The sequence below is a fragment of the Salmo salar genome, chromosome 04, assembly GCF_965601325.2.
Source record: "Salmo salar chromosome 04, fSalSal1, whole genome shotgun sequence".
NCBI classification, from domain to species: Eukaryota; Metazoa; Chordata; class Actinopteri; order Salmoniformes; family Salmonidae; genus Salmo; species Salmo salar.
This window is the reverse complement of record NC_138294.1, coordinates 46167159-46194140: the sequence shown is the minus strand read 5'-3', so window position 1 is coordinate 46194140 and position 26982 is coordinate 46167159. Positions and strand designations below refer to the sequence as shown.

The 26982-nt window shown below is 42.1% G+C and overlaps 2 protein-coding genes across 3 annotated transcripts; one reads left to right on the top strand and one right to left on the bottom strand.

The window, feature by feature from the left end:
• Positions 1 to 120: 120 nt before the first annotated feature.
• On the bottom strand, positions 121 to 10988 carry apooa (apolipoprotein O, a). Of its 2 annotated transcripts, NM_001141477.2 has the most exons (10): positions 10874 to 10937; positions 9535 to 9636; positions 9307 to 9426; positions 8675 to 8707; positions 1754 to 1808; positions 1530 to 1625; positions 1152 to 1243; positions 881 to 961; positions 654 to 739; positions 121 to 376 (listed from the first exon to the last, which is right to left on the bottom strand). In NM_001141477.2, exons 1-9 carry the CDS (start codon positions 10880 to 10882, stop codon positions 689 to 691), a joined length of 639 nt encoding a protein of 212 aa, NP_001134949.1. In that variant the 5' UTR covers positions 10883 to 10937; the 3' UTR covers positions 121 to 376; positions 654 to 688. The 2 variants fall into 2 exon arrangements, with proteins under 2 accessions (NP_001134949.1, XP_014051611.1); XM_014196136.3 differs by lacking the exon at positions 8675 to 8707 and having other exon boundaries at positions 10874 to 10988.
• A 268-nt stretch (positions 10989 to 11256) lies between these two features.
• On the top strand, positions 11257 to 25083 carry c04hxorf58 (chromosome 04 CXorf58 homolog). The gene is made up of 8 exons (XM_014196203.3): positions 11257 to 11454; positions 11738 to 11846; positions 13602 to 13696; positions 13887 to 13992; positions 22410 to 22541; positions 22694 to 22917; positions 23717 to 23876; positions 24856 to 25083. Exons 1-8 carry the CDS (start codon positions 11444 to 11446, stop codon positions 25081 to 25083), a joined length of 1065 nt encoding a protein of 354 aa, XP_014051678.1. The 5' UTR covers positions 11257 to 11443.
• Positions 25084 to 26982: the final 1899 nt, after the last annotated feature.

The following is a 26982-nucleotide window of genomic DNA, read 5'->3' as shown; positions in this document are numbered from 1 at the left end:
TGTCTTGTCAAACAATATTTTTCTTCACGTAGTTGTTCTCACACACGCTTAGGGTGCCTATGTACAATACCTCTACAGTTTTCGGTGGCCTTTTATTTTAAAATCCACGCTGTCAATATAGATCGTACAATATAGATTTTATTCCTGTCTACATAAATACATTCAAATCACAAAGCTGAACCTTCAATACATAAGTTTAAATGTTTGTGATAGGTCCTGCCCCCTCCTGGGTAAATGCCAGAGAAAGGCTAGTGCAAAAGCTGGTCATTAGAGTCGCAAATGGGAGCGAGCCTAACCATGACTTATGGTAGCATACATTGGGAGGACCTGGGAAGACTGCTAATCCTGTTGTCACGGTCCTAGTATCACAACGTATCTGAAAAGAGAGAACTCATCGTTAGCCTTTTATCTACAAGCCTTTGCGAGCATTAGCACCTGATATGTAAAGTACACTGGTTTGTTCTCTGCTATCACAAAAAAATATCTTAAAGTTGGTATAAATGTTAGTATAAAGGATTTATAATGAATTGACAACATTTTGTGGCAAGTTATTGGGGTGTTACATAAACCTGCAGGTTGACCACTAGGGCAATGATTAAAGTGTTGCGTGCTGGCAGGCTGTTATTGTGCAAAAATGTTCAGGTTTGTTGTACCTGCTGCGATCAGGGTTTGGCCTCTGCAGCTCTTCTCATCTGGTTTCTTCTGGTTTATTTTCCTCTGGTTTGTCTTTTTTCACTGGCTGTGGAGGGATTCATGGTAGGATGTGACAATTCAGAGTTGTCAACCCATTACAAATACTCTGTATTGATCTGCACAGTAATTCTGTACCATCTCTATCCTCAGGATCAAACTAGTTTTTGACCTGACAGGATGAGCTCACCTTCCCCTCCACTGACTTGAAAACCTTCTCTACGTTAACGTAGCCCTGCAGGGCAAAATCGTACAACGAGTCTCCTGTGTTCTGTGGGAAGGAGGGGGACCGAAAAATAGGTTTAAGCAAAATAGTATACATTAAGAATCAAACATCACAGGATTAAGAATGACCCTACAACACTGTCTTATGTCTTGGTATGGAACAATGTGCATTAACTCCCACACAAGTAGGTAAAAAAACACAACATATGACATACAGTATTGACACGCTAACTCACCTTGGCGATTGATGCGGCTCGCTGGGGGTAGTACATAGTGTAGCCCACAGCCATCAGTCCAGTAGGATAGATCAGCTTCTTCACCCTGGAGCCTAGAAGACAGAGGAGAGAGGACCACATAGACTATTTTTTTATTCAAGGAGATTAGAAACAAGAAAAGGAAGCCGGAGAGGGCAACAGGAAGCAGCAGTAGGTTTGAGATTTGTACCCCGCCTTGTATGGTCTGGAGGCTACAGCTCTACCTCTAGATCAGCCTCTGGCACAGAGACTCACAGAGTGCTTGCTTAGCACAAGGACAAGTGGATAAAACCCCAAAACAATAGAGATCAAAAACAGGGTACTTTTCATCCAAACCCAAAACTTACACCCACTATTTACCTCTTGCAAGAAAGAGTCCAAGGATACCAGCAAATCCAATGACCCCAGCCCGGGGGTAGAATTCAGCAGGAGGGTTTTGCAGGAAAGTGAAAGTCTCTGAAACAACAGAAAGTAACTCTGTAACCAAACTGAAACTGACATTCTATTTGTACAAATGAGTGTACATTACAGTGTATGAGTAATGAGTCCACTTTATGTGTATCATGGGGTGTGTGTTCTCTTACCATTTCCTAATTGGATGGCACTTTCAACCTTGGGCATCACTTTTCCAATGGCACCCTGAATCCCACAGGAAAAGAGGACAGCACAGTGAACACATAATGTACATCAGCTCACATCACCCAATCTCTGCACCTTCAGAGCCATTCAATAATGGATAAATGTTTATTTTTCATTGTTACAGAACAAGTTGACATTTCATAACATGATAATACGATATTTCACAGTAAATATGCTCTTGCTCAGTAATCCTCAATTCAAGTTTACTGTGTACTTGTGATGCTTTATATTGTCTGTACTGTGATTGTTATAGTGGTAGTATAACTAGTGGTAGTGTAACAGGTGTAAAATATACTTTATGTATTTCACTGAAAATCGCTCATATTTATTTTCATTTATTATTTTATGGTTCTTTTGAGATGTATTACACTACTTTCAAGGATTCATTATTTTATTTATTTTCTAAATTGTGTTGATGTTGATGTCATCAACGGGAGCCATGCTTTTACTCTTCAGTTTGCTCAAAGCATGATGAGGTGAGGCAAATATACTTGTGCATGTTAGTCCAGACGGCAGCATTAAAGTTTTCCTTGCATTTGTATCCATTCCATGCAGCCATTAAAAGAGAGACAACCGGCAGAATTGTGTCCAGAGCTTTCCCTTCCACCTACACCTCACCAGAACACAACACAACACAGAAAGGTACCGGTACAGAACCGGTTACAGTAGGGCTGCCACGCCCTTAGAACCCTCATACAGTTCTGTTTGCCTACGAAGAGACCTGTCTTTATTTACCCTGTAATAGAGTCAGAATTACCTACAATACAAAGGTTTATTTGACTGTTCACAATCACTATTTGTAAATTGGGTTTTACAGCCTAAAGCACAGGTCAATCTGTCACCCAGTAGGGAGCTCTAGTTGAAACATCAACGAACAGCACTTTGTGTACCATTGAAATGTTGTAAAGACATTCTGCACTGTAAAAGAGCAACTACCAATAAAGTTCCAACCACTGCACTTTACTGACAAACATGTGCTGTATGTTAGTGAGCTGCTTATCTCCTAACTGAAGGAACCAATGGGGCAGAGGTCAGATGGGTGACTTAGAAGCAGTGATAACAGCCACAAACAGAAGCTTCTAGAGCAGAAATGGAACAGCCTGGCCGAGCAGAAATGGAGAGGCTGAATGGGTGTTAAAAAATGATTTACAAAGTACTTTACCAGTCTTTTAGACATAACAACTAATCAGCTGAATCTCAATCCCTCCCTGTGAGTTTATGATGATTGTGTGTGTTATCAAAGCGCACAACAGAACGGTGTACAGTCTATACTCAGTTTGTTGTTTTTATGAAATAGTTTTAAATCAGAGGTAAAGTTTGTATTGCTACAGATTCCGCGACCCGGTCAGCCTTTACGGCTGGGACCGCAAGTTTGTGTCCCGGATTCCTGTTAAGTAGCAGTTAGGTGCTAGCCATCATGAAAACGGAGCAGGCTAATGGCTAACGCTAACAGAGCTGGCCCACCAATGTTTTTATCCAACCCTTGGCACAAATCAAATCACATTTTATTTGTCACATAGGCCGAATACGACATGTGTAGACCTTACAGTGAAATGCTTACTTACAAGCCCTTAACCAACAATGAAGTTTTAAGAAAAATACCTTAAAAAAAATAAGAAATAAAAGTAACAAATAATTAAAGAGCAGCAGTAAAATAACAATAGCGAGGCTGTCACGTCCTGACCAGTAAAAGGGGTTATTTATCATTGTAGTTTGGTCAGGGCGTAGCAGGGGGGTGTTTGTTTTGTGTGTTTCGGGTTTTTTGGTTTATGTTCTATATTTTCTATTTCTATGTGTATATCTAGTTTTCTATTTCTATGTTGGGTTTTTTGGCAATGACCTACAATTAGAGGCAGCTGGTTGTCGTTGTCTCTAATTGGAGGACATATTTAGTTGGGTTTGTTTTCACTTGTGTTTTGTGGGTGGTTATTTTCTGTATAGCCTGGGAGCCTTATGGAACTGTTATCGTCGTTTGTTTATTTTTTTTGGAGTGTTCTTTAAATAAATTAAGAAGATGAGCACTTTACCCGCTGCGCCTTGGTCCAATCCTTACGATGCCTATGACAGAACCACCCACCAAAAAAGGACCAAGCAGCGGAAGAAGGAGCAGCAGGAGAGATATTTGGAGTCATGGACGTGGGAGGAGATCGTTGATGGCAAGGGTCCATGGAGCCAGGCTGGGGAGTACCAGCGCCCAAAGGAGGAACTGGAGGAAGCGAAGAGGGAACGACGGAGGTACAAGGCATTGTATCCTCCATTTCAGGAGGTGGAGAGACAGCCGGGGAGTTTGGTTAAGTCAGGGGGCAGGCCTGACCTAACTTCCCGGGCATACAGGAGAGAGCCGTGGATCAAACCGGAACCAGTCAAGGAGTCAAGCGAGGAGTTTGACGCGAGATTCCGGAGAATCGTGCTGGCGGAAAGGGCACTACGAAGCTGGCGGAAAGAGGGGCGAGAAATGCATTACAGAGTAGTGCGCACGATCTCGCCCATCCGCACGCACAGTCCGGTGCGGTCGATACGGGCTCCGCAGCGTTGCCGGGCTACAGTGACCATCCAGCCAGGACTGGTTGTGCAGGCAGTGCGCTCGCACTCGCCCTGAGGTGCGTGTTAATAGTCTGGCGCCTCCAAAGTTATCGTCGTTTGAGTGTTCTTTAAATACATTTAAGAAGATGAGCACTTTATCCGCTGCGCCTTGGTCCAACCCTTACGACGCCTATGACAGAGGCCATATACCCGGAGCACCGGTACAGAGTCAACGTGCGGGGGCACCAGTTAGTCGAGATAATATGTACATGTAGGTAGAGTTATTAAAGTGACTATGCATAAATAACAGAGAGTAGCAACAGCGTAAAAGGTGGGGGGGGGGGGCAATGCAAATAGTCTGGGTAGCCCTTTTATTAGATGTTCAGGAGTCTTATGGCTTGGGGGTAGAAGCTGTTTAGAAGCCTCTTGGACCTAGACTTGGCGCTCCGGTACCGCTTGCCGTGCGGTAGCAGAGAGAATAGTATGACTAAGGTGGTTGGAGTCTTTGACAATTTTTAGGGCCTTCCTTCCCCCAACAGACAGATGTTCAGCTCAACTCTGCGGCCCATGGGAGACGACACTCGCAAGGCCTAGGAGATCGGGGAAGCAGTCTGGCCACCCTTCATCTATCTGAGAAGATGTGATCCAGCTATCAAACAGCTTTGCCTCGCTTGAGACAGACCTACCAGCCCCGAGAATCAGCACGGATCCTGGGTGTATACCAACAGCCGGCGGCCGCCCAGTGACACCCCCCCCCACCCACCGCAGTTCAGCAGGTCGCTTCCTCATCGGATTTCATCACGACCACCATTATTGTGGGCAGCTCAATGGTGAGAGATTTTGGCCTGCCCTAGATCTGTGGACCGACCAAGGTCCACTTTCACCCAGGAGCTCGTGTCCATGACATCAACTCCCTCCTGCCCACGGTTCTGGCCAACTACTCCAATATTGACACCATCATCACATGTAGGTTTTAATGACCTTCGTTTTAGGCGATTTGAGGATCTGAGAGAGAACTACAAAAAAAAAATTCAACACCCTCGCTAGCACAGGGAAGATAATAATTATCTCTGGCCACCTCCTTGCTACCGAAGAGGTTTGGAACGTTTCAGCCGACTCGTGGCCCTGAACGAGTACCTGCAGACTATTTTTTTAATTTGCTGTGGGAGCAACCATCACTTTTTAAAAGAGACAGGATTCACCCTAACTGCATTTTTTTTTTACTAATGCTTTTAGCTGTAAGGACATTTTGTTTGGCGACTTCGGGTCTTTTGAGCATCGTCCTATACTGTTCAAATGTCAGCCACCTTTGCTGGCCAGAATGCTCTATAGGCCAGCAAAGCACTGCCCACTTTCTTTACTGATTTTATCGGAACTATTGTTTATTGTTCTTGAGAACTGTGATACAATCATTGTGTTGGGCGATTTTAATATTCATGTTGACAAAGAGACTGACCAAGGCCATTGAATCTTTTGAGCTTTATCCAACATGTTACTGGGCCCACCGATAACCGGTAACTGAAGTTGCTACAGATTTTATTGAGTGTATGAACAATACTCCACCACCTATTCTGTCTTCCTTTTGTGATGATTTAGTTGAAAACTTTAATAGCAAATTAAGGACAACCATTGATGCCATAGGTCAAGTAAAGTTGAAAAAGGCCACATCCAAACAGAGAGCCCCTTGGATGAGTGAGGAAACTAGTCAATTAAAGAGAAATTGCAGAGCGGAAGTGGAGAAAGTCAAAGTAATTATGATATTCTGAGAGAGAAACTTGGCATTTATAACAAGGCAATTAGAAATGCCAGACAGGCTCATTTTTCTAACTTGATCACTATTAAATCAGAATAATTTGAAAGTGCTCTTCTTGACCATTGATGGCCTGATAAATCCTACCCCCGCAAACCTATGTCAACTTTCCTCATCTAAATGTGATGAGTTTGCGGCATATTTCAAAGATAAGATAATCAATATTAGGCTGGGTATCAGTCAAGCAATACCTGATGAGAAGTTTGATATGTGCCCTATCCTACCACGCAAAGGCACTATGGATTTATTTTCCCTGGTTGACACAGACATGCTCAGGAAAGTGATATCACAACTTAAGCCTTCTACCTGCCTTCTCAACCTATCCTCACCACCATCTCCAAAACAGTTTTTAAATGCATATCTGAAGAAGTGCCAACTGAAAAATTCCAATCTGGTTTTCATGCCCACCACATCACAGAGACAGCTTTAGTTAAAGTGGTAAATGATCTTAGAGCCAGCACAGATGGCAAACAGCTCTCTGTCCTTGTACTCTTAGATTTAAAGTGCTGCATTCAACACTGTTGACCATGATAGCTTTCTGGACAGACTGGAGAGATGGGTGATAAGGGAATTATATGCTTAAAGGTAATGACTAAACAAATTCCACCCTGAAACGTAATTATGACATGATGTAACAGATATAATGAATTAGAATGGTAAACTTCAGTGTGACTAAGGAGAGACCGAGAACCATTGTACAATGCATTGCCCGACCTGGCTAGAACTCTTGAGAAACTTACGATAGGACAGGGAGTCCTTTCAAGGTTCCTCTAATCTCGGGGGAATGGAACTGTCGGCTTGGTAGTGATAAACAGTGGTGAGAAATATGGGGAAAAGATACAACTCACCTACTGTTTGTGTGTATGTATGTGCGTAGGATATCTAGGATATCTGTATGTGCGTAAATAGGGAGTGAGTTATAAAATGGATGTCTTTGTATTATGGACTTCAGAACGTTCTCTGAATAAACTGTACGAACCTTTTGCATAAGCTGAGTCTTTGCCTAATTATTATTAAACTCAGAGTCTTACAAACCTTGGGGATTAGTCAAAGCTTATTGATTGTTAGTTATTATCATTGAGATTGAAAATTCTCGTGACAATGGGTCAAGAGTTTTTTTGTCACCCATGGTGAACATAACTCAGAGAAAATGCATATCACATGTGGCGTTCCACAAGGTTCGATTATGGGTCCGGTACTGTTCAGTTTATATATGTTACCCCTTGGCAACGTTATCACAAAGCCCAGCATTGATTTTCACTGCTACGCAGACGATACACAACTTTGCATTTCTGTGTCACCAGACGATTTTAGCTCCATGGATAAATTATTAGACTGTATAGTGATTTAAATACTTGGATGGCTCACAACTTCCTCCAGCTAAATCAAGACAAGACCGAGGTACTTATTGTTGGAGCCAAAGCACAGAGAGAGAATCTAGCCGCGCATTTTAATTCACGGGCAATAAAGATAAAACACCAGGTAAAAACCCTAGGTGTTATTTTAGAATCTGAACAAAATTTTTAATCACACATTAGGAATGTGACCATAATAGCTTTTTACCACCTGAGGACCATTGCCAGGGTAAGGTCGTTTCTCTCTCAGGCTGATACAGAGAGACTAATCCATGCTTTTATTACAAGCGGGCTTGACTACTTTAATGTTCTCCTGTCTGGTCTACCCAAGAAAGCCATTGGTCAACTGCAAAACATACAGAATGCTGCAGCACGGGTACTGACCAAGACCAGATGGAGAGCACACATTACACCGGTTTCACAGTCTCTGCACTGGCTGCTTGTGAGTTTTAGAATGAAAGATTCTTCTATTGGTTTTTAAATCAATCCACGATTACGCACCACAATACATGTAAAATGTGCTTTTTAGTTATGTACCCAGTGGGTCCCTCAGGTCCTCTGGCACTGGCCTTTTAACTATCCCAAAAACTAGGACCAAGAGGCATGGAGAGGCAGCCTTTAGTTATTATGCCCCCAGCCTCTGGAATAGCCTGCCAGAGAACCTGGGGGGGGGGGGGGGGGGCAAAACTGTGGACATATTTTTATTTAACCTTTATTTAACTAGGCAAATCAGTTAAGAACAAATTCTTATTTACGATGACTGCCTACCCCAGTCAAACCCGGATGATGCTGGGCCAATTGCGCGCCGCCCTATGGGACTCCCAATCACGGTCGGTTGTGATACAGCCTTGAATCAAACCAGGGTCTGTCGTGACGCCTCTAGCACTGAGATGCAGCCCCTTAGACCGAAGCGCCACTCAGGAGCCCAAAAGAGATATTAAAACCTATTTTTTTTGTGTTGCTTTTCCTTAGGGTCTTTTTTAATTGTTCAGTTTGTCATTCATTTGTTTTTTTAATCTTATATTTGTTGTGTAGTAAATATTTCAGCTTTTATTTTCATTGTATTTTATTAGTTTTTTCCTGCAATGCACATTATGTTGCATTCCATGTCTGAAATGCACTGTATAAATAAAGCTTGATTTGATTTGAATTATGTGTGAGTGGCTATGGGGGAGTACCTGAACATTTTCCACTGCTGAATGGCTTGTTTGCTGAAAGGGGAGCAGATCATTGGTGTGATCACAGGGGCAGAAGCAGAGCAGCACAATCATGACTAACACTTCATTGGAGAAAGACAAAATAATTTCAACATGTGCAATGATTATTGATTGCATGGAATCAACAGTAAATGTTTACTGGTCATGATGAAACACAGTACAGATTTACTGGCCATGGTGAAACAGGATGTAAAATAGCTCTAGTAAATATTAACTGGTCTCTGGGAAAATAAGTACTGTTCATACTCAAAGAGAAATCAAAGATGAATTGATATCAATGAGACCTACTGTAGTTAATATTTACCAGTCACAACTAATCACAGTACATCTTTGCAGGGGTGCATTGTAAAATACGCAAAAGCAGCTGGGATGATAATGTAAAGCAGTGCAAAAACATTTCACATTTCAGTGTCCATGTGAAGTTATTTTGGAGTGAGGATGGGGTATCAGACATTATGAATCTTGCCTGGAGTTGCATATCTAAACAAACACCCAACAACTGTCCTTATTTTCAGATAGAAAAGACTGTTCCTAACAGAGGAAAGAATTACTATCACCCAGTAGCTCACAGGTGAGTAGGGTTATCAATGTACCTGACACCAGGTAGTGTAGGGCTCTGCCAGTTTCCTTAGAGTGGTTACACCTTGCTCCAAGTGCCCTATCTCCGGCTCCACATAGCGGAACTTCTGCTGGGGTATAGTGTAGAGGGAGAGCTGTAACAAACAATATGGGTCAGTTACCTCATCCCAATGTGGGCTTGCCTCAGATTGGATGTATGCTGAAAGACTTCAGAAAGTGTGATTGTGCGCACAATGCGGTACCTCATCTGTATTTAAGGTGACATTTGGATTGTCCTTGGTGGCAGCAAACACAGTCCCTGAAATCAGGTATAGAGTTCCAGGCACAGCAGCCACACATGCTACCTGGGAAGACACAGAATGACTGGGACATCAATGGGGCATTTCCATCTGAGACTTACCCCACACCAGTGTGTTGCCAGTGTTTATGTTAACGTAAGCTCAAGTGTTATTTTTTGGGAACTGTGTTTGACACAAGACTTGGGGCGAGCGGAATCAACAACCTCTGCATCATCAAGACAGTTGCTTTGTGAGAAGGTGTTAACAGTGGAACGTGCTAACCCATGTTCACTGTTATTTAAATGCAAGCTGAAAAGTACCAAGCATAGTCAAAGCAGTTCCACTAAGGCCATGGCCCAGTGAGAAACGAGCTGGGCCGTGGAGGTGGAAACAAAAGTTTGAGCCTTTTTGGTAAAACACCGGGGTAAGTCTCAGGTGTAAATTCGCAGTTCGGTCTACACCCTCTCACACAAAGATGGTAGGTCTCGCTGGGAGTAACGTGAATCGAGTCAGCCAGGCTATTACCTAGTTAGGGCCATCACAATGTTGCAAATTTCACCTGTCAAGCAGTACATTCAGACCTGGAAACACCAAAGGAGTAGAAGCTAGAAGTTGTAATGGAATTGACAATTTTGGCCCTCAAAGTCTTACAGAAGATCAATGTCGCCATCTAGTGTAAAAAAAAGGTATATTGTTCATCCCATTAAGTAGGCATGTGACAATACCGGTATATCGAGTGTCTGTCTAGTTCATGAACTTCTAGCCTAAAGCAGTGGTTCCCAAACGTTTTCGGTTACTGTACCACCAACTGATTTTTGTTCTGCCCAGTGTACCCATGAAGTACCCCTTCATATGCTCTCATGAGTCTCCTTAAGTACCCCGTGGATAGACCAAGTAAGGACCTACAGAGTGTGGTAAACACAGCCCGAACGCGTGAAAAACTAGCTGAGGTTTCTTACTTTCGACTTTAGTTGGCTGTGCATGAGTGACAAGAGACAGCTACCTCAGAGCGCCAGAAACTCTAAGTATCAGTATGAATGACTCCGACATAATGAAGAAAAATGTATACTGTGTTATGCATTTAATGCAATGCCCTTGATAATCATGGTGTCTTGCTCGCTGTCCTTACGCCCTCTGTGCTTCACCGGGGGATCGAGTCCCCTTAATTTTATTGAAACAGATCGCTATTCAACTAAAACAGTAAATTAACAAAACACATAATAACTCAGTGTGGACTGAATCGGAAATACATTAATTTCAAAATATTAAGTTATTACGTAGTACATAAAGTTTATATTCTCACCTTGTACATGATCCTTTTTTACCGTGCCAAGCTTCGAGTACTTACGGTGTCCGAAAGGGAACATGCTGCTCCTCAGGTCGCATTCCAATCCGAAACTCGCTATCATCCCTCAGCTCTTGTTCATCTCATTGGCCGGTGTTCTCATAATAAGGCCAATGACTAACCAGATAATTACTTGATAATAAACTATTTGTTAATAAACACGTTATTAACACATAAGAATGCAAAGGTCGACAATCTGTTTGTAATTTTTTTGGGCTTTATCCATTTCTATCTGGGATCCTTGGGACGTCCCTATCCTCATTGAAGTTGACATTGAAAATGATTAAGGTAAGGAAGGGTCCCTAACCGATTTAAAATGGTTAGGATTAGAAAAGGTTAAAGTTAGGCTAAGAGTAGGAGTTAGGGAATGGGCGTCGCAACGATTCCGTATAGCACCAACGCTCTGATTAGCTCAGGAAATGTGTCTTTACTTTGGCTCGTGAAGTTAGTATTCTAATCGTCCCTTAGCAACTCGTCTCTAACAAGATACATTCACAGGCAGAGGCAACAGCATTGCAGGAGTGGAAAATGGAATATGGGTAAGGGTCCGGTCCGTAGATTAATTGTACAAGACAAGGCCTCGCAAGTCCCGTGTGGCTCAGTTGGTAGAGCATGGTGTTTGCAACACCAGGGTTGTGTTTCCCACGGGGGACCAGTATGGGGGGGAAAAAATGTATGGATTCACTACTGTAAGTCGCTCTGGATAAGAGCGTCTGCTAAATGACTAAAATGTAAAATGTAACATGATAAAGTCTGCTTCTGTTGTTAAATGTTTGACCTTGATATATTCTGAGTCTCAGATTATGAATTTACATCATGCAGATTCAATCAAGAGGAGCGTGTATTTGCCGCGAAGAAGATTCAGACATACTGGAGGTCTCACCAAGACAAGAGACTTTTCCAGCTGATGTCGCTCACTGTTCGTGCTGCTGTGAGTGCTAGAGTTGCAGCCTGGCAGCCTTACTGATCAACACAACATTGCAATTCAGATTTAAAATGATCATAGGCTAGATGGCCTTAATATGAACTCAATTATATAGGCCTATTGGTGGGGAGCTGTGTGAAAATCTGATATAATCATTATATCAGATGTTCGCTTATGCACAGTGACTTGCGAAAGTAATCACCACCCTTGTAAATTTCCTATTTTGTTGCCTTATAACCTAGAATTAAAATAGTTTTTTGGGGGGGGGGGGGGGGGGTGTATAATTTGATTTACACAACATACCTACCACTTTGAAGATGCAAAATATTTTTTTGTGTGAAACAAAAAAGAAATAAGACAAAAAAACTGAAAACTTGAGTTTGCATAACTATTCATCCCCCCAAAGTCAATACTTTGTAGAGCCACCTTTTGCAGTAATTACAGCTACAAGTCTCTTGGTGTATGTCTCTATAAGCTTGGCACATCTAGCCACTTGGATTTTTGCCCATTCTTCAAGGCAAAACTGCTCCAGCTCCTTCAAGTTGGATGGGTTCCGCTGGTGTACAGCAATCTAAGTTATACCACAGATTCTCAATTGGATTGAGGTCTGGGCTTTGACGAGGCCATTCCAAGACATTTAAATGTTTCCCCTTAAACCACTCGAGTGTTGCTTTAGCAGTATGCTTAGGGTCATTGTCCTGCTGGAAGGTGAACCTCCGTCCCAGTCTCAAATCTCTGGAAGACTGAAACAGGTTTCCCTCAAGAATTTCCCTGTTTTTAGCGCCATCCATCATTCCTTAAATTCTGACCAGTTTCCCAGTCCCTGCCGATGAAAAACATCCCCACAGAATGATGCTACCACCACCATGGTGTTCTCGGGGTGATGAGAGGTGTTGGGTTTGCGCCAGACATAACGTTTTCCTCGATGGCCAAAAATATCAATTTTAGCCTCATCTGACCAGAGTACCTTCTCCCATATGTTTGGGGAGTCTCCCACATGCCTTTTGGCGAACACCAAACGTGTTTGCATATTTTTTTCTTTAAGCAATGTCTTTTTTCTGACCACTCTTCCATAAAGCCCAGCTCTGTGGAGTGTACGGCTTAAGTGGTCCTATAGACAGATACTCCAATCTCCGCTGTGGAGCTTTGCAGCTCCCTCTGGGTTATCTTTGGTCTCTTTGTTGCCTCTCTGATTAATGCCCTCCTTGCCTGGTCCGTGAGTTTTGGTGGGCGGCCCTCTCTTGGCAGGTTTGTTGTGGTGCCATATTCTTTCCATTTTTAATAATGGATTTAACGGTGCTCCGTGGGATGTTCAAAGTTTCTGATATTTTTTTATAACCCAACCCAGATCGGTACATCTCCACAACTTCGTCCCTGACCTGTTTGGAGAGCTCCTTGGTCTTCATGGTGCCGCTTGCTTAGTGGTGTTGCAGACTCGGGGGGCCTTTCAGAACAGGTGTATATATACTGAGCTCATGTGACAGATCATGTGACACTTAGATTGCACACAGGTGGACTTTATGTGACTTCTGAAGGTAATTGGTTGCACCACATCTTATTTAGGGGCTTCATAGCAAAGGGGGTGAATACATATGCACACACCTCTTTTCCGTTTTTAAATATTTTGAATTTTTTGAAACAAGTTATTTTTTAAATTTCACTTCACCAATTTGTGAAACGCCAAGGGGGATGAACACTTTTGCAAGGCACTATAAGTGGGCCAAAAAGTGAGTCATTTGTTTTTGTCATGGCACTGTTCAGGAACACTGTCTTGCACCTGCTATTCTCCGCCAACTCAGCCCCAGAGAAGCTGATCTGGTCAGAGATCCAAGCATGCACTGCAAGGTCAGATTCAGGTACCCCATCTGTAAACCTAATACCCATTTTGCTGCTATGATCTCAACAAGTGTAAAGATTGTCTGGTAAATCCAAATTAAAATGCTGACAGTAAAAAGCATGTGGATGTAATTATATTCAAAGAGACCTAATTGCATGCTAAACCTCATTAACACAGTAATGGGCCTGTTTTTGTTCTTTGGCTGATAGATTTTCAGGTTCCCAGTTCCCTCCATTGATTGTCTTCAAGATCTTCCACCTTGGTGGAGGAAGACAATATATTTCTGGAAAAAGAGTGTTCCGACCATCTAATCAGGTAAGCCTGAGAGAGACATCTCACCTTTCATAATATACTGTATGGGTCATTCTACAGAAGTGGTACAAATTGGGGGTTCAATTTTTTGTTGTTGTAACCTATTCCTCCCAAACGTCCAGCACAAGTCTTCCAACATGTCATATAATACACACACACACACATTTTGTATTGCATATTTGACATTTTACCTGAATTGCTTACCACCCCACTAAATGTGTCACTACTGAAACTGTGACAAAGTTGCAATAAAGAGAGAATCATGCACAGTAGTGATCATTTTGATTAACCTATTACAGATTCATTTAATAAATTGTATTTGCATACCAAATGAACAAAATAGTAAAAACATGACTTTTAACCTGATTTTCTAAACCTTTAAATAAGCCATTGAGGGCTTCCACTATTTAAAAGTAGTCAACTGGGTGGGGATTCCTATGGGTTGGGAGTGATCAGCCAATGATCAGAGAGCTTTGTCTTCTTCAAATTGGGTTGCCTATGGTTTGGAGCCAAGACTAAGATTTATACTAGGACATTGGTCCCAAGATCCAGACCCAGTGAGTTAAGACCATGACAAGTTAAAAAACAAATTTACGTGATCTTGAGTGGTCTCAGGACGAAGACCACTAGATCAAGAGTCCATGGGTCCTTCAATTTGTAAGGGTAAAGTACAGTAGGGTAAAGTACAGTACAGCAAAGTACAGAACAGTAGAGCACAGTACATTAGAACACAATACAGTACAGTACAAATCAAATTTGATTTGTAACATGCACCGAATAGAACAGGTGTGATACAGTGAAATGCTTACTTACAAGCCCTTAACCAACAATGCAGTTTTAAGAAAATACCTAAAAAAAAGTAAGAGATAAGAATAACAAATAATTAAAGAGCAGCAGTAAATAACAATAGTGGGGCTATATACAGGGGGTAGCGGTACAGAGTCAATGTGCGGGGGCACCGGTGCCGAGGTAATTATGTACATGTAGGTAGAGTTACTAAAGTGGCTATGCGTGGGGGGGGGGGGGGGGGGGGGGCAATGCAAAAGTCTGGGTAGTCATTTCATTAGCTGTTCAGGAGTCTTATGGCTTGGGGGTAGAAGCTTTTTAGAAGCCTTTTGGACCTAGACTTGGCGCTCCGGTACCGCTTGCCGTGCAGTAGCAGAGAGAACAGTCTATGACTAGGGTGGCTGGAGTCTTTGACCACTTTTAGGGCCTTCCTCTGACACCGCCTGGTATAGAAGTCCTGGATGATAGGAAGCTTGGCCCCGGTGCTGTACTGGGCCGTACGCACTACCCTCTGTAGTGCCTTGCGGTTGGTGGCTGAGCAGTTACCATACCAGGCAGTGATGCAACCCATCAGGATGCTCTCGATGGTGCAGCTGTAAAACCTTTTGAGGATCTGAGGACCCATGCCAAATCTTTTCAGTCTCCTGAGGGGGAATAGGTTTTGCCGTGCCCTCTTCACAACTGTCTTGGTGTGCTTGGACCATGTTAGTTTGTTGGTGATGTGGACGCCAAGGAACTTGAAGCTCTCAACCTGCTCCACTACAGCCCCGTCGATGAGAATGGGGGCGTGCTCGGTCCTCCTTTTCCTGTCGTCCACAATGTACAGCAAAGTACATTAGAGAACACTACAGTATAGCACATTATAGACATCTATGGTGTTGTCCAACAGATGTCAATGTTTGTGCTCTTGGGGGGTTGAAGCCCCCCTGCTGTCTATGAATCTCAATACTTTACAATTTTTCCTGAAGTGTGCACTTGTCCACTACCCACATATTGATCCTCTGTAGCTCAGTTGGTAGAGCATGGTGCATTACACTTTAGATTAAAGATAGCCTCAATGGCGCTGCCCGTGCTGTCACAAACTATATTCAGTTGAAGTCTGAACTTTACATACACTTAGGTTGGAGTCATTAAAACTCGTTTTTCAACCACTCCACAAATTTCTTGTTAACAAACTACAGTTTTGGCAAGTCGGTTAGGACATCTACTTTGCATGACACAAGTAATTTTTCCAGCAATTGTTTACAGACAGATTATTTCACGTATAATTCACTGTATCAAAATTCCAGTGGGTCAGAAGTTTACATACACTAAGTTGACTGTGGCTTTTAAACAGCTTGGAAAATTCCAGAAATTGATGTCATGGCTTTAGAAGCTTCTGATAGGCTAATTGACATCATTTGAGTCAATTGGAAGTGTACCTGTGGATGTATTTCAAGGCCTACCTTCACTCAGTGCCTCTTTGCTTGGCATCATGGGAAAATCTAAAGAAATCAGCCAAGACCTCAGAAAAAGAATTGTAGACCTCCACAAGTCTGGTTCATCCTTGGGAGCAATTTCCAAATGCCTGACGGTACCACGTTAATCTGTACAAACAATAGTACGCAAGTATAAACACCATGGGACCACGTAGCCGTCATACCGCTCAGGAGGGAGACGCGTTCTGTCTCCTAGAGATGAACATACTTTGGTGCGAAAAGTGCAAATCAATCCCAGAACAACAGCAAAGGACCTTGTGACGATGCTGGAGGAAACAGGTACAAAAGTATCTATATCCACAGTAAAACAAGTCTTATATCGACATAATTTGAAAGGCCACTCAGCAAGGAAGAAGCCACTGCTCCAAAACTGCCATAAAAAAGCCAGACCAACTGCACATGGGGACAAAGATCGTACTTTTTGGAGAAATGTCCTCTGGTCTGATGAAACAAAAATAGAACTGTTTGGCCATAATGACCATCGTTATGTTTGGAGGAAAAAGGGGGAGGCTTGCAAGACGTAGAACACCTTCCCAACTGTGAAGAACGGGGGTGGCAGAATTATGTTGTGGGGGTGCTTTGCTGCAGGAGGGACTGGTGCACTTCACAAAATAGATGGCATCATGAGGGAGGACAATTATGTCGATATATAGAAGCAATATCTCAAGACATCAGTCAGGAAGTTAAAGCTTGGTCACAAATGGGTCTTCCAAATGGACAATGACCCCAAGCATACTTCCAAAGTTGTTGCAAAATGGCTTAAGGACAACAAAGTCAAGGTATTGGAGTGGCCATCACAAAGCAGTGACCTCAATCCTATAGAAAATGTGTGGGCAGAACTGAAAAAGCGTGTGCGAGCAAGGAGGCCAACAAACCTGACTCAGTTACACCAGCACTGTCAGGAGGAATGTGCCAAAATTCACCCAACTTATTGTGGGAAGCTTGTGGAAGGCTACCCGAAACATTTGACCCAAGTTAAACAATTTAAAGGCAATGCTACCAAATACTAATTGAGTGTATGTAAACTTCTGACCCACTGGGAATATGATGAAAGAAATAAAAGCTGAAATAAATCATTCTCTCTACTATTATTCTAACATTCCACGTTCTTAAAATAAAGTGGTGATCCTAACTGACCTAAGACAGGGAATTGTTACTAGGATTAAATGTCAGGGATTGTGAAAAACTGAGTTTAAATGTATTTGGCTAAGGTGTATGTAAACTTCCAACTTCAACTGTATATAGCATAAAGTATAATTTGATTTATTTATTAGTATCCCCAATTAGCTTCTTCCTCGGCAGCGGCTACTCTTCCTGGGGTCCAAACAGGAAGCAACACAACAAATAAAATACATAATATACATAAATATACAAACATACATATCACTACATTTACATTACAATTTAGCCATTCAGCAGACGCTCCCATCCAGATCGACCCACAGCTTGGGTGTTAATCTTAAGATAGCCAGGCGAGACAACCACATATCACAGTCGTATCCCAACCACGTATCACTTACATACAGTGCATTCAGAAATTATTCAGACCCCTTGACTTTTTCCACACATTGTTACTTAGCCTTATTCTAAAATGTATTAAAAAAAAATGTTTCACCCTCATCAATCTTCACACAATAGCCCATAATGACAACGCAAAAACAGGTTTTTATACATTTCTGCTAATAAAAAACTGAAATATCACATTTACATAAGTATTCAGACCCTGTACTCAGTACTTTGTTGAAGCACCTTTGGCAGGGATTACAGCATCGAGTCTTCTTGGGTATGACGCTACAAGCTTGGCACACCTGTATTTGGGGAGTTTCTCCCATTCTTCTCTGCAGATCCTCTCAAGCTCTGTCAGGTGGCGTTGCTGCACAGCTATTTTCAGGTCTCTCCAGAGATGTCTCATTGGGTTCAAGTCTGGGCTCTGGCTGGGCCACTCAAGGACATTCAGAGACTTGTCCCAAAGCCACTCCTGCATTGTCTTGGCTGTGTGCTTAGGGTCGTTGTCCTGTTGGAAGGTGAACCTCTCTGGAGCAGGTTTTCATCAAGGATCTCTCTGTACTTTGTTCTTTTCATCTTTCCCTTGATCCTGACCAGTCTCCCAGTCCGTGCACCTGAAAAATATCCCCACAGCATGATGCTGCCACCATCATGCTTCACCATAGGGATGGTGCCAGGTTTCCTCCAGACGTGACGGTTGGAATTCAGGCCAAATAGTTCAATCTTGGTTTCATCAGACCAGAAAATCTTGTTTCTCATGGTCCGAGTGTCCTTTAGGTGCCTTTTGGCAACTCCAAGCGGGCTGTCATGTGGCCACTCTACCAAAAAGGCCTGATTGGCGGAGTGCTGCAGAGATGGTTGTCCTTCTGAAAGGTTTACCCATCTCCACAGAGGAACTCTGGAGCTCTGTCACAGTGACCATCGTGTTCTTGGTCATCTCCCTGACCAAGGCCCTTCTCCCCCAATTGCTCAGTTTGGCCGGGCGGCCAGCTCTAGGGAGAGTCTTGGTGGTTCCAAACTTCTTCCATTTAAGAGTGATGGAGGCCACTGTGTTCTTGGGGACCTTCAATGCTGCAGAAATTTGTTGGTACCTTTCCCCAGATCTGTGCCTCAACACAATCCTGTCTAGGAGCTCTACGGACAATTCCTTCAACCTCATTGCTTGGTTTTTGCTCTGACTTGCACTTTCAACTGTGGGAGCTTATATAGACAGGTGTGTGCCTTTCCAAATCATGTCCAATAAATTAAATTAACCACAGGTGGACTCCAATCAAGTTGTAGAAACATCAAGGATGATCAATGGAAACAGGATGCATCCGAGCTCAATTTCGAGTCTCATAGCAAAGGGTCTGAATCCTTACAGTATGTAAATATCTATATATTTTTTTTAATATTTTTTTTATATATTAGACAAAAATAGTTTTTACTTCGTCATTATGGGGTATTGTGTGTAGATTGATGAGGATTTTCTTTTTATTTATTCCATTTTAGAATAAGGCTGTAACGTAACAAAATGTGGAAAAAGTCAAGGGGTCTGAATCCTTCCCGAATGCACTGTATTACAATACATAATACAATGCAAAATACAATACAAAATGCATAAAAATGTCTGTGTCTCTTCACAGTCCCCGTCGTGCCGTAAGGTGTTCTTTTATCTGTTTTTTTATTCTGGTTTTATTGCTAGCTTGAGTTACCTGCGGTGACAAAGAGTTCCATTTAGTCATGGCTCTATTTAATACCATGTGTTTTCCAGCCTCTGTTCTGGACCTGGGGACTGTGAAGAGACCTCTGTTTGCATGTCTTGTGTGATACAGATGAGTGTCCGAACTGTGTGACAACAGTTTGAACAGAGAGTTCGGTACCTTCAACACATCACCACCTCAAACAAAGACCAAAAACAGTGATGCAGTCAATCTCTCCTCAACTTTGAGCTGGAGAGATCCATGTCATTGACATTCTCCCTTCGTGTACATCTAAGTGCAATACGTGATGCTCTGTTTTGGACCAATTGCAATTTGCCTTTTTTGCCGCAACTGACCACAGAACTGGACAGTAGTCCAGGTGCGACAAAACTAGGGCATGTAGGACCTGTCTGGTTGACTGAGATATCAAGAAAGCAGAGCAACGCCTTATCATTGACAGACCTCTTTCCATTTTAGTAACCATTGAGTCTATATGTTTTGACCATGATAGATTCCTAGCTACAGTGCCACCCAGCAGTCAGGTCTCTTCAACTTACTCAATAGCCACATTATTCAATAATAGATCCAGATGAGGTTTGTTTTTGAGATATTTAGCTCCAGCCTATTGCTTGTTACCCATTCTAAAACTGACTGGATCTCTATGTTAAGGGCGTTAGTTATTTATTTCACTGTTGCAGCCGACGTGTATACTATTGAGTTGTCAGCGTACATGGACACACAGGCTTTATTCAAGGTTAGTGGAAGGTCAATAGTAAACACAAAAACCAATAATGGTCCAAGCCGGCTGCCCTGCGGTACACCACAGTCAACCAAATTTGCATTAGAGAGGCTTCCATTAAATAAAACCCTCTGTGTTCTATTCGATAGGTAACTGTCCATCCATGATAAAGGCAGAGGAAGTTAATCCATAACACCTACGTTTTTTCAGCAATATGTTATGATCAATGATATCAAAGGCTGCACTGAAGTCTAACAAAACAGCTTCCACAATCTTATTATTGTCAATTTCTTTGAGTGCCTTTCCCTATAAGCATGCTGAAAGTCTGTTGTTAATTTGTTTTCTGTAAAAGAACATTGTATTTTTTCCAAAAGTTTGCTAAGCATCGTTAACAGGCAGATTGGTCTGCTGAATGAACCATTATAGGGTGCTTTGTTATTTTTGGGCAGCGGAATGACCTTTGCCTCCCTCCCGGCATGAGGGCACACTCCGCCTTCTAGGCTTAGATTGAAGATGTGGCAAATAGGAGTTGTAATGTATTCTGCTACCAACCTCAGTAATTTACCATCCTGGTTGTTGGTTCCATGTGGTTTGTCCTTATTTATAGATAACAATTATTTTTTCACCTCTTCCACACTAACTAACTTTGTGGAATTCAAAGCTACAGGGCTCGTCTTTCATTATTTGGTCCGTTATGCATGAATATGAAGGCTCAGCATTTGTTGCTTGCATGTCATGCCTAAGCTTACTAATCTTGTCAACAAAAAAGTTATTAAAGTGGTTGGCAATATCAAAGGGTTATGTTATGAATGATCCATCAGCCTGGAGCTGAGTTAGCTTTTCTGCCTAGAATTGAATGTACTCCAGAGCTTTTTAGAATTGAATTTACTCAAGAGCTTTTTGCTATCATTCTTTATATCATTTATCTTTGTTCTATAGTATTTTCTAAAACTTCAATTAAACACTGAGTCTCAAATAGCCGCCTGTCCCTTTTGATAGCTGGGTCTAAATGAAGTGTTTACGAGGTTACCATGAATTACCATGAATTGTTTGCAAGGTTAAATGTTTGATTTGTTATATTAAATAATTCAGCAATAACAAACAAAAACTTATGGCAATCATCCGTTTTTATCGGCAATAAGAAACTGCTAGCCATTGGCTGCTAACAGCTGAGAACTATTAGCTAACTGTGAAGCACAAAAAGTCAACTTCAGGAGTAGACCCCCAGAAATCAGCCTAGTGGCGAAAGTAAGAACTGATGAAAATGCACAGTCAAAGCAAGAATCATTATTCTTATTTTTTTTGTCATAGTAAGACAAAAGAAACGTGACACAGTGTGTAAATGATAACACGTTAGTGCAACAAATTAAGAAATGCATTAAATTGCTGGAAGTGAATGCTGGAATTAAACAATGAACTATGCAAAAGCTTCCCTGTGGCTCAGTTGGTAGAGCATGGTGTTTGCAATGCCAGGGTTGTGGGTTCGGGGGGCCAGTACAAAAAAAAAAAAAATGCATGAAATGAAATGTATGCATTCACTACTGTAAGTCGCTCTGGATAAGAGCGTCTGCTAAATGACTAAAATGTAATGCAAATGAGCAAAAGCTGTGTGCATTAAGGAAATAGACACCTGGCTCAAATAGAAGCCAGCCTCTAATAAGCACCTGTTGTGTTCTGTGATTTAAGAAAATAAACATCTGGGCTATTATTTTAAGTTTTACGGTAGTTTCTTCTTCTTTTTGTTTAGTTATGTGATTACTCAATTTATTGTATTTTTGCCAATCTGCTGTATTGCTAGACTTATTTGCCATTCTCTTAGCCACATCCCTCTCAGCCATACAGTTTTTCAATCATCATCTATCCATGGGGATTTGGCAGTTTTATCAGTCAGTTTCTTTATGGGCGCATGCCTGTCAGTAACCAGAAGAAGCAATTTCATAAATGTTTCAAGTGCAGCGTCAGGATGTTCCTCATTACACACATCAGACCAACAAATATTTTTCATATCTTCAACATAGGAATCATTGCAAATCCTGATCGCTTATGCACTATTTTAGGTCCAGTCTTTGGAACTGGTTTTCCTAGATATGATCACTACATCTGATGGATATGGATACTGCTTTTGAGTAGATTTCTGCAGCATTAGCAAAGATTTGGTCAATACAAGTGGATGATTTAGTTGGTTTGACATGTCTCATATCATCTAAACCTATTTGTACTTCCATGTAGGCCACAACAGACACCTGCAGGATGATGGGAAATAGGATATTCATCAATCACATTATTGCTGATGAGATCCAGAGGCAAGGGAGGATGATTTCTGACACGTCTTATATTACCTGTATGAGGGACTTTATGCAGGTGAGATTGAGAACATTTTTGATAAGAGTAGTCTTCACATTCAGAGCATTTTGGAGCAATACTTTTACATCATACATGAAACAATTGTACCATATGCAATGGGCATGTTTTTCAGAGAAATCTGACACCACTAGTATGTACCATAATTGTAGTACTCAAGTCACCTTGACGAGCTACCTGCATACCTTGGAGGGCGAGAGAACACTTGGAGGTCTCTCTCTCTTCAAGGACTGTCACGAAACATCCTACAGTGGGATAGCTTGGAGGTGGGCGGGAAGGGCACTGTGGCAGACAGGCTAAGGCAAGAGCTGCTGCTGTTCGCGCCTCAAATTCCTTGCCCTCTGATTGGAGGAGCAATCCCACCTCGGATGCTCAGGTAAGCATAAAGACAAGCTCAGGAGGGCACTATGAGTGACATTCCCTACTGTATTAGGTCATTAATGTGGTTTCTTGCATTTACAATAGGAAGATATACTGTATACACTGAGTGTAAAAAACATTAAGAACACCTTAATATTGAGTTACATCGCCTCAGAACAGCCTCAATTCGTCAGGGCATGGATTCTACAAGGTGTCAAAAGCGCTCCACATGGATGCTGGCCCATGTCGACTCCAATGCTTCCCACAGTGTCAAGCTGGATGGTTGTCCTTTGGGTGGTGGACCATTCTTGATGCACACAGGAAACTGTTGAGCGTGAAAAACCTAGTTCTTGACACAAATCGGTGCGCCTGGCACCTACTATCATACCCCATTCAAAAACACAAATCTTTTGACTTGCCGATTCACTCTCTGAATGACACACATACACAATCCATGTCTCAACTGGTCTCAAGACTTGAAAATATTTGTTTTACCTGTCTCCTCCCCTTCATCTACACTGATTGAAGTGGATTTAACAAGTGACATCAATAAGGGATCATTTCTTTCACCTGGTCAGTCTATGTAAAGTGAAATTTTTTTATTTAACTAGGCAAGTCAGTTAAGGACAAATTCTTATTTACAATGACGGCCTCAATATGGGATCATAGCTTTCACCTGGTCAGTCTGTCATGGAAAGAGCAGGTGTTCAAAATGTTTTCTACACTCAGTGTATATACACATTACTTGAGTAACTGTGGGTTTACTACTCATCACAAATGGCATCATGATGGCAATAGTCTTCACTTGATCCTAGGTCTCCTGCTGCTCCCCCCTCTTCTGTGGTTTCTACAGCACGCCATGCCTCACAACCTGACACTAGCTCCACCCCCCTCCCCTCAACTCGCCGCTCTGCCCGTGCACGCATCACAGCTGCCCGCATGAGACATCTGTATATCATTGGGAGTACAACGAAGGTGAGTTTATATGAAACATATACTGAACAAAAATATAAATGCAACATTAAACAATTTCAAAGATTTCACTGAGTTACAGTTCATATGAGAAACTCTGTCAATTGAAATAAATTCATAAGGCCCTAATCTATGGATTTCACATGACTGGGAATACAGATATGCATCTGTTGGTCACAGATAGCTTTAAAGAAAATGGGCCTCACAAGGGCCTCAGGATCAAGTCACAGTATTCAAATTGCCAATCGATAAAATGCAATTGTGTTCGTTGTCCGTAGTTTATGCCTGCCCATACCATAACCTTACTGCCACCATGGGGCACTCTGTTCACAGTGTTGACATCAGCAAACCAGTCACCCACACGACTATACACGTGGTCTGCGGTTGTGGGGCCTGTTGGACGTACTGCCAAATTCTCTAAAATGACATTGGAGGCAGCTTATGGTAGAGAACTGAACATCCAGTTCTCTGGCAACAGCTCTGTTGGACATTCCTTCAGTCAGCATGCCAATTGCACGCCACCCCTAAAAACTTGAGACATCTGTGGCATTGTGTTGTGTGACAAAGCTGCACATTTTAGAGTGGCCTTTTATTGTCCCCAGCACAAGGAGTACCTGTGTAATGATCATGCTGTTTAATCAGCTTCTTGAAATGCCACACCTGTCAGGTGGATGAATTTTCTTGGCAAAGGACAAGTGCTCACTAACAGCCATGTAAACACATTTTTGCACAAAATGAGAGAAATAAGATTTTTTTTTACCTCATATGGAACATTTCTGGGATCTTTTATTTAAGCTCTTGAAACATGGGACCAACACTTCACATGTTGTGTTTATATTTTTGTTCAGTTTATATACACACCATAAATTCTACTTTCTCAGATGTTTTTTGGGGTTGATCAATCAGCGCTGTGCAGTAGATAACAGGACATAGTAGAGGTAGCCTCGATTCCTGATGAGTTTATTTCTACATCGTTCTACAGGATGAGAATAATGAAATAACAGAGAAAAACCACAACCCAGAGAGAGGAGAGGAAGAGAAAGACATGGAAGGAAGTGTTGTAAAGCTTGAAGCACCCCAGATAGTTTTGCCATTGGGATTGGAGGAAGACTCCCTCTCGGATTCTGAGTGGGAAGAGGAAGCAGAGAAACTCTGCTTGTGGACAAGGCAGCTTGCCCTGGATGATATGGACAATGTGCCATTCACCTGAACTAGAACTTCAACTTGAGCAAGACTAACCCTAACCTAAAAAAAACTTTTCCACTCCTATGGCTGTTCATTTTCTCTTCTCTTGCTTTGCACACAAATCTAATAAAAATGCTTGTGTAAATTACAGTGTATTAGCCTACAGCTGTGACTGTGTATTCTACTGCCTCAACCTAAGGCCTGGGCTTTCGTGTTACAGGTGGTAGAGCAGTAGCCTCCATAAGACTGGAAGACTGCGCCATAGAACTAAGATCAAGCCTGTCAGAATGTATCCCTTTTTATTTTACCACTACAATCTGTTCTTAGGACAAAACTGAAAAATAACAACTCATGTAGAAAGTAAACATCCACACCTCAATGGTACCAAGTCAGGGATGCAAACTGGTGAGGGCCCAAAAAGGTGACACTTGCTAAAAAAAATCCCTGCTAGGGGGAAATAATCCCCCCTCACTCACACACAAGTGTTACTGTCAAGTTCAACACAACAAAAGCAATATCTTTTGGCTACACTGCACATTATTACATTGTACACTTTCTGCCTGTGGACATCTGTTCTACAATGTGCCAGCAAAGCATGATACCCTTTGTTGGTATAATTGATCTCTTTCAGGCATACCCCTATTTATCCACTGTATTGAAAAAGTGCGAGGGAAAGTGTGTGGTGTTCCATAAGCCAGGTCCAGCTTCAGCTACACTTGATCCCTGAATCGACTTGTTTAATAAACAACGCCTCATTTTCACCTAATTCTCTCATTCTGAAAATTAACCAGATAGTAGTTAGTTTGTTAGCTAGTTAACATTTCACACAGATTGCCAGGGTCCAGTAAGCAACTAACGCATTATAACTTCAGGAATGGCAAGGAGTCGTATACCAGTAAATACTATAAGGAATTGGTTAGGTTACTAACGTTAACTCATCTAAGTTAGCTATCTGACTTTATTAGCCACCTAATTTCACACCATAAACTAAATTATTTGATCAGTTGAATTGGCTAATGTTGCTCAACATTTCTCTGGCTAGCTAACTGTTAGGCGGAGCAGCACAGGGAAACCCAAGAGCAGACTCAGACCAAGAAACAGGGATGAATGAACCATGGTATTTATTGTAACACAGGGAGATATGGAGTGCAGATCCAGGGAAACTTGAATGAGTGGTAGGAAATTAGATGTGGAGGAAGGCACTTTTAAAGAATAACCAGGCATCCTCTACTGACAGGATGAGGTCAATATCCTTCCAGGATACCCGGGCCAGGTCGATTAGGAAGGCCTGCTCGCTGAAGTGTTTTAGGGAGTGTTTGATAGTGATGAGGGGTGGTCGTTTGACCACAGACCCGTTACGGATGCAGGCAATGAGGCAGTGATCGCTGAGATCCTGATTGAAAACAGTAGAGGTATATTTGGAGGGCAAGTTGGTTAGGATGATATCTATGAGGGTGCCCGTGTTTACGGATTTGGGGTTGTACCTGGTGGGTTCATTGATAATTTGTGAGATTGAGGGCATCAAGCTTAGATTGTAGGATGGCCGGGGTGTCATGTCCCAGTTTAGGTCAATACTTTTGATACCTAAGTATATTTAGAACCAAATACTTTTAGACTTTTACTCAAGTAGTATTTTACTGGGTGACTTTTACTTGAGTAACTTTCTATTAAGGTATCTATACTTTTACTAAAGTATGACAATTGGGTACTTTTTCCTTTTTGCACGCCACCCTGTCTGCGTCACACCAAATGACAAGCATCACACCGGGAATCTTCCCCTTCAGTTGGTCAGCATTTACATTTACAGCTATCCCAGTAATCACTTTGCCCTTTTCTTGAGAGCAAAATAATTCACATCTCTGGCCCCCGTTCATTTAACACGGAGCACCTACTCCCTCTGACCAGCAGAAACACAAACAATTAT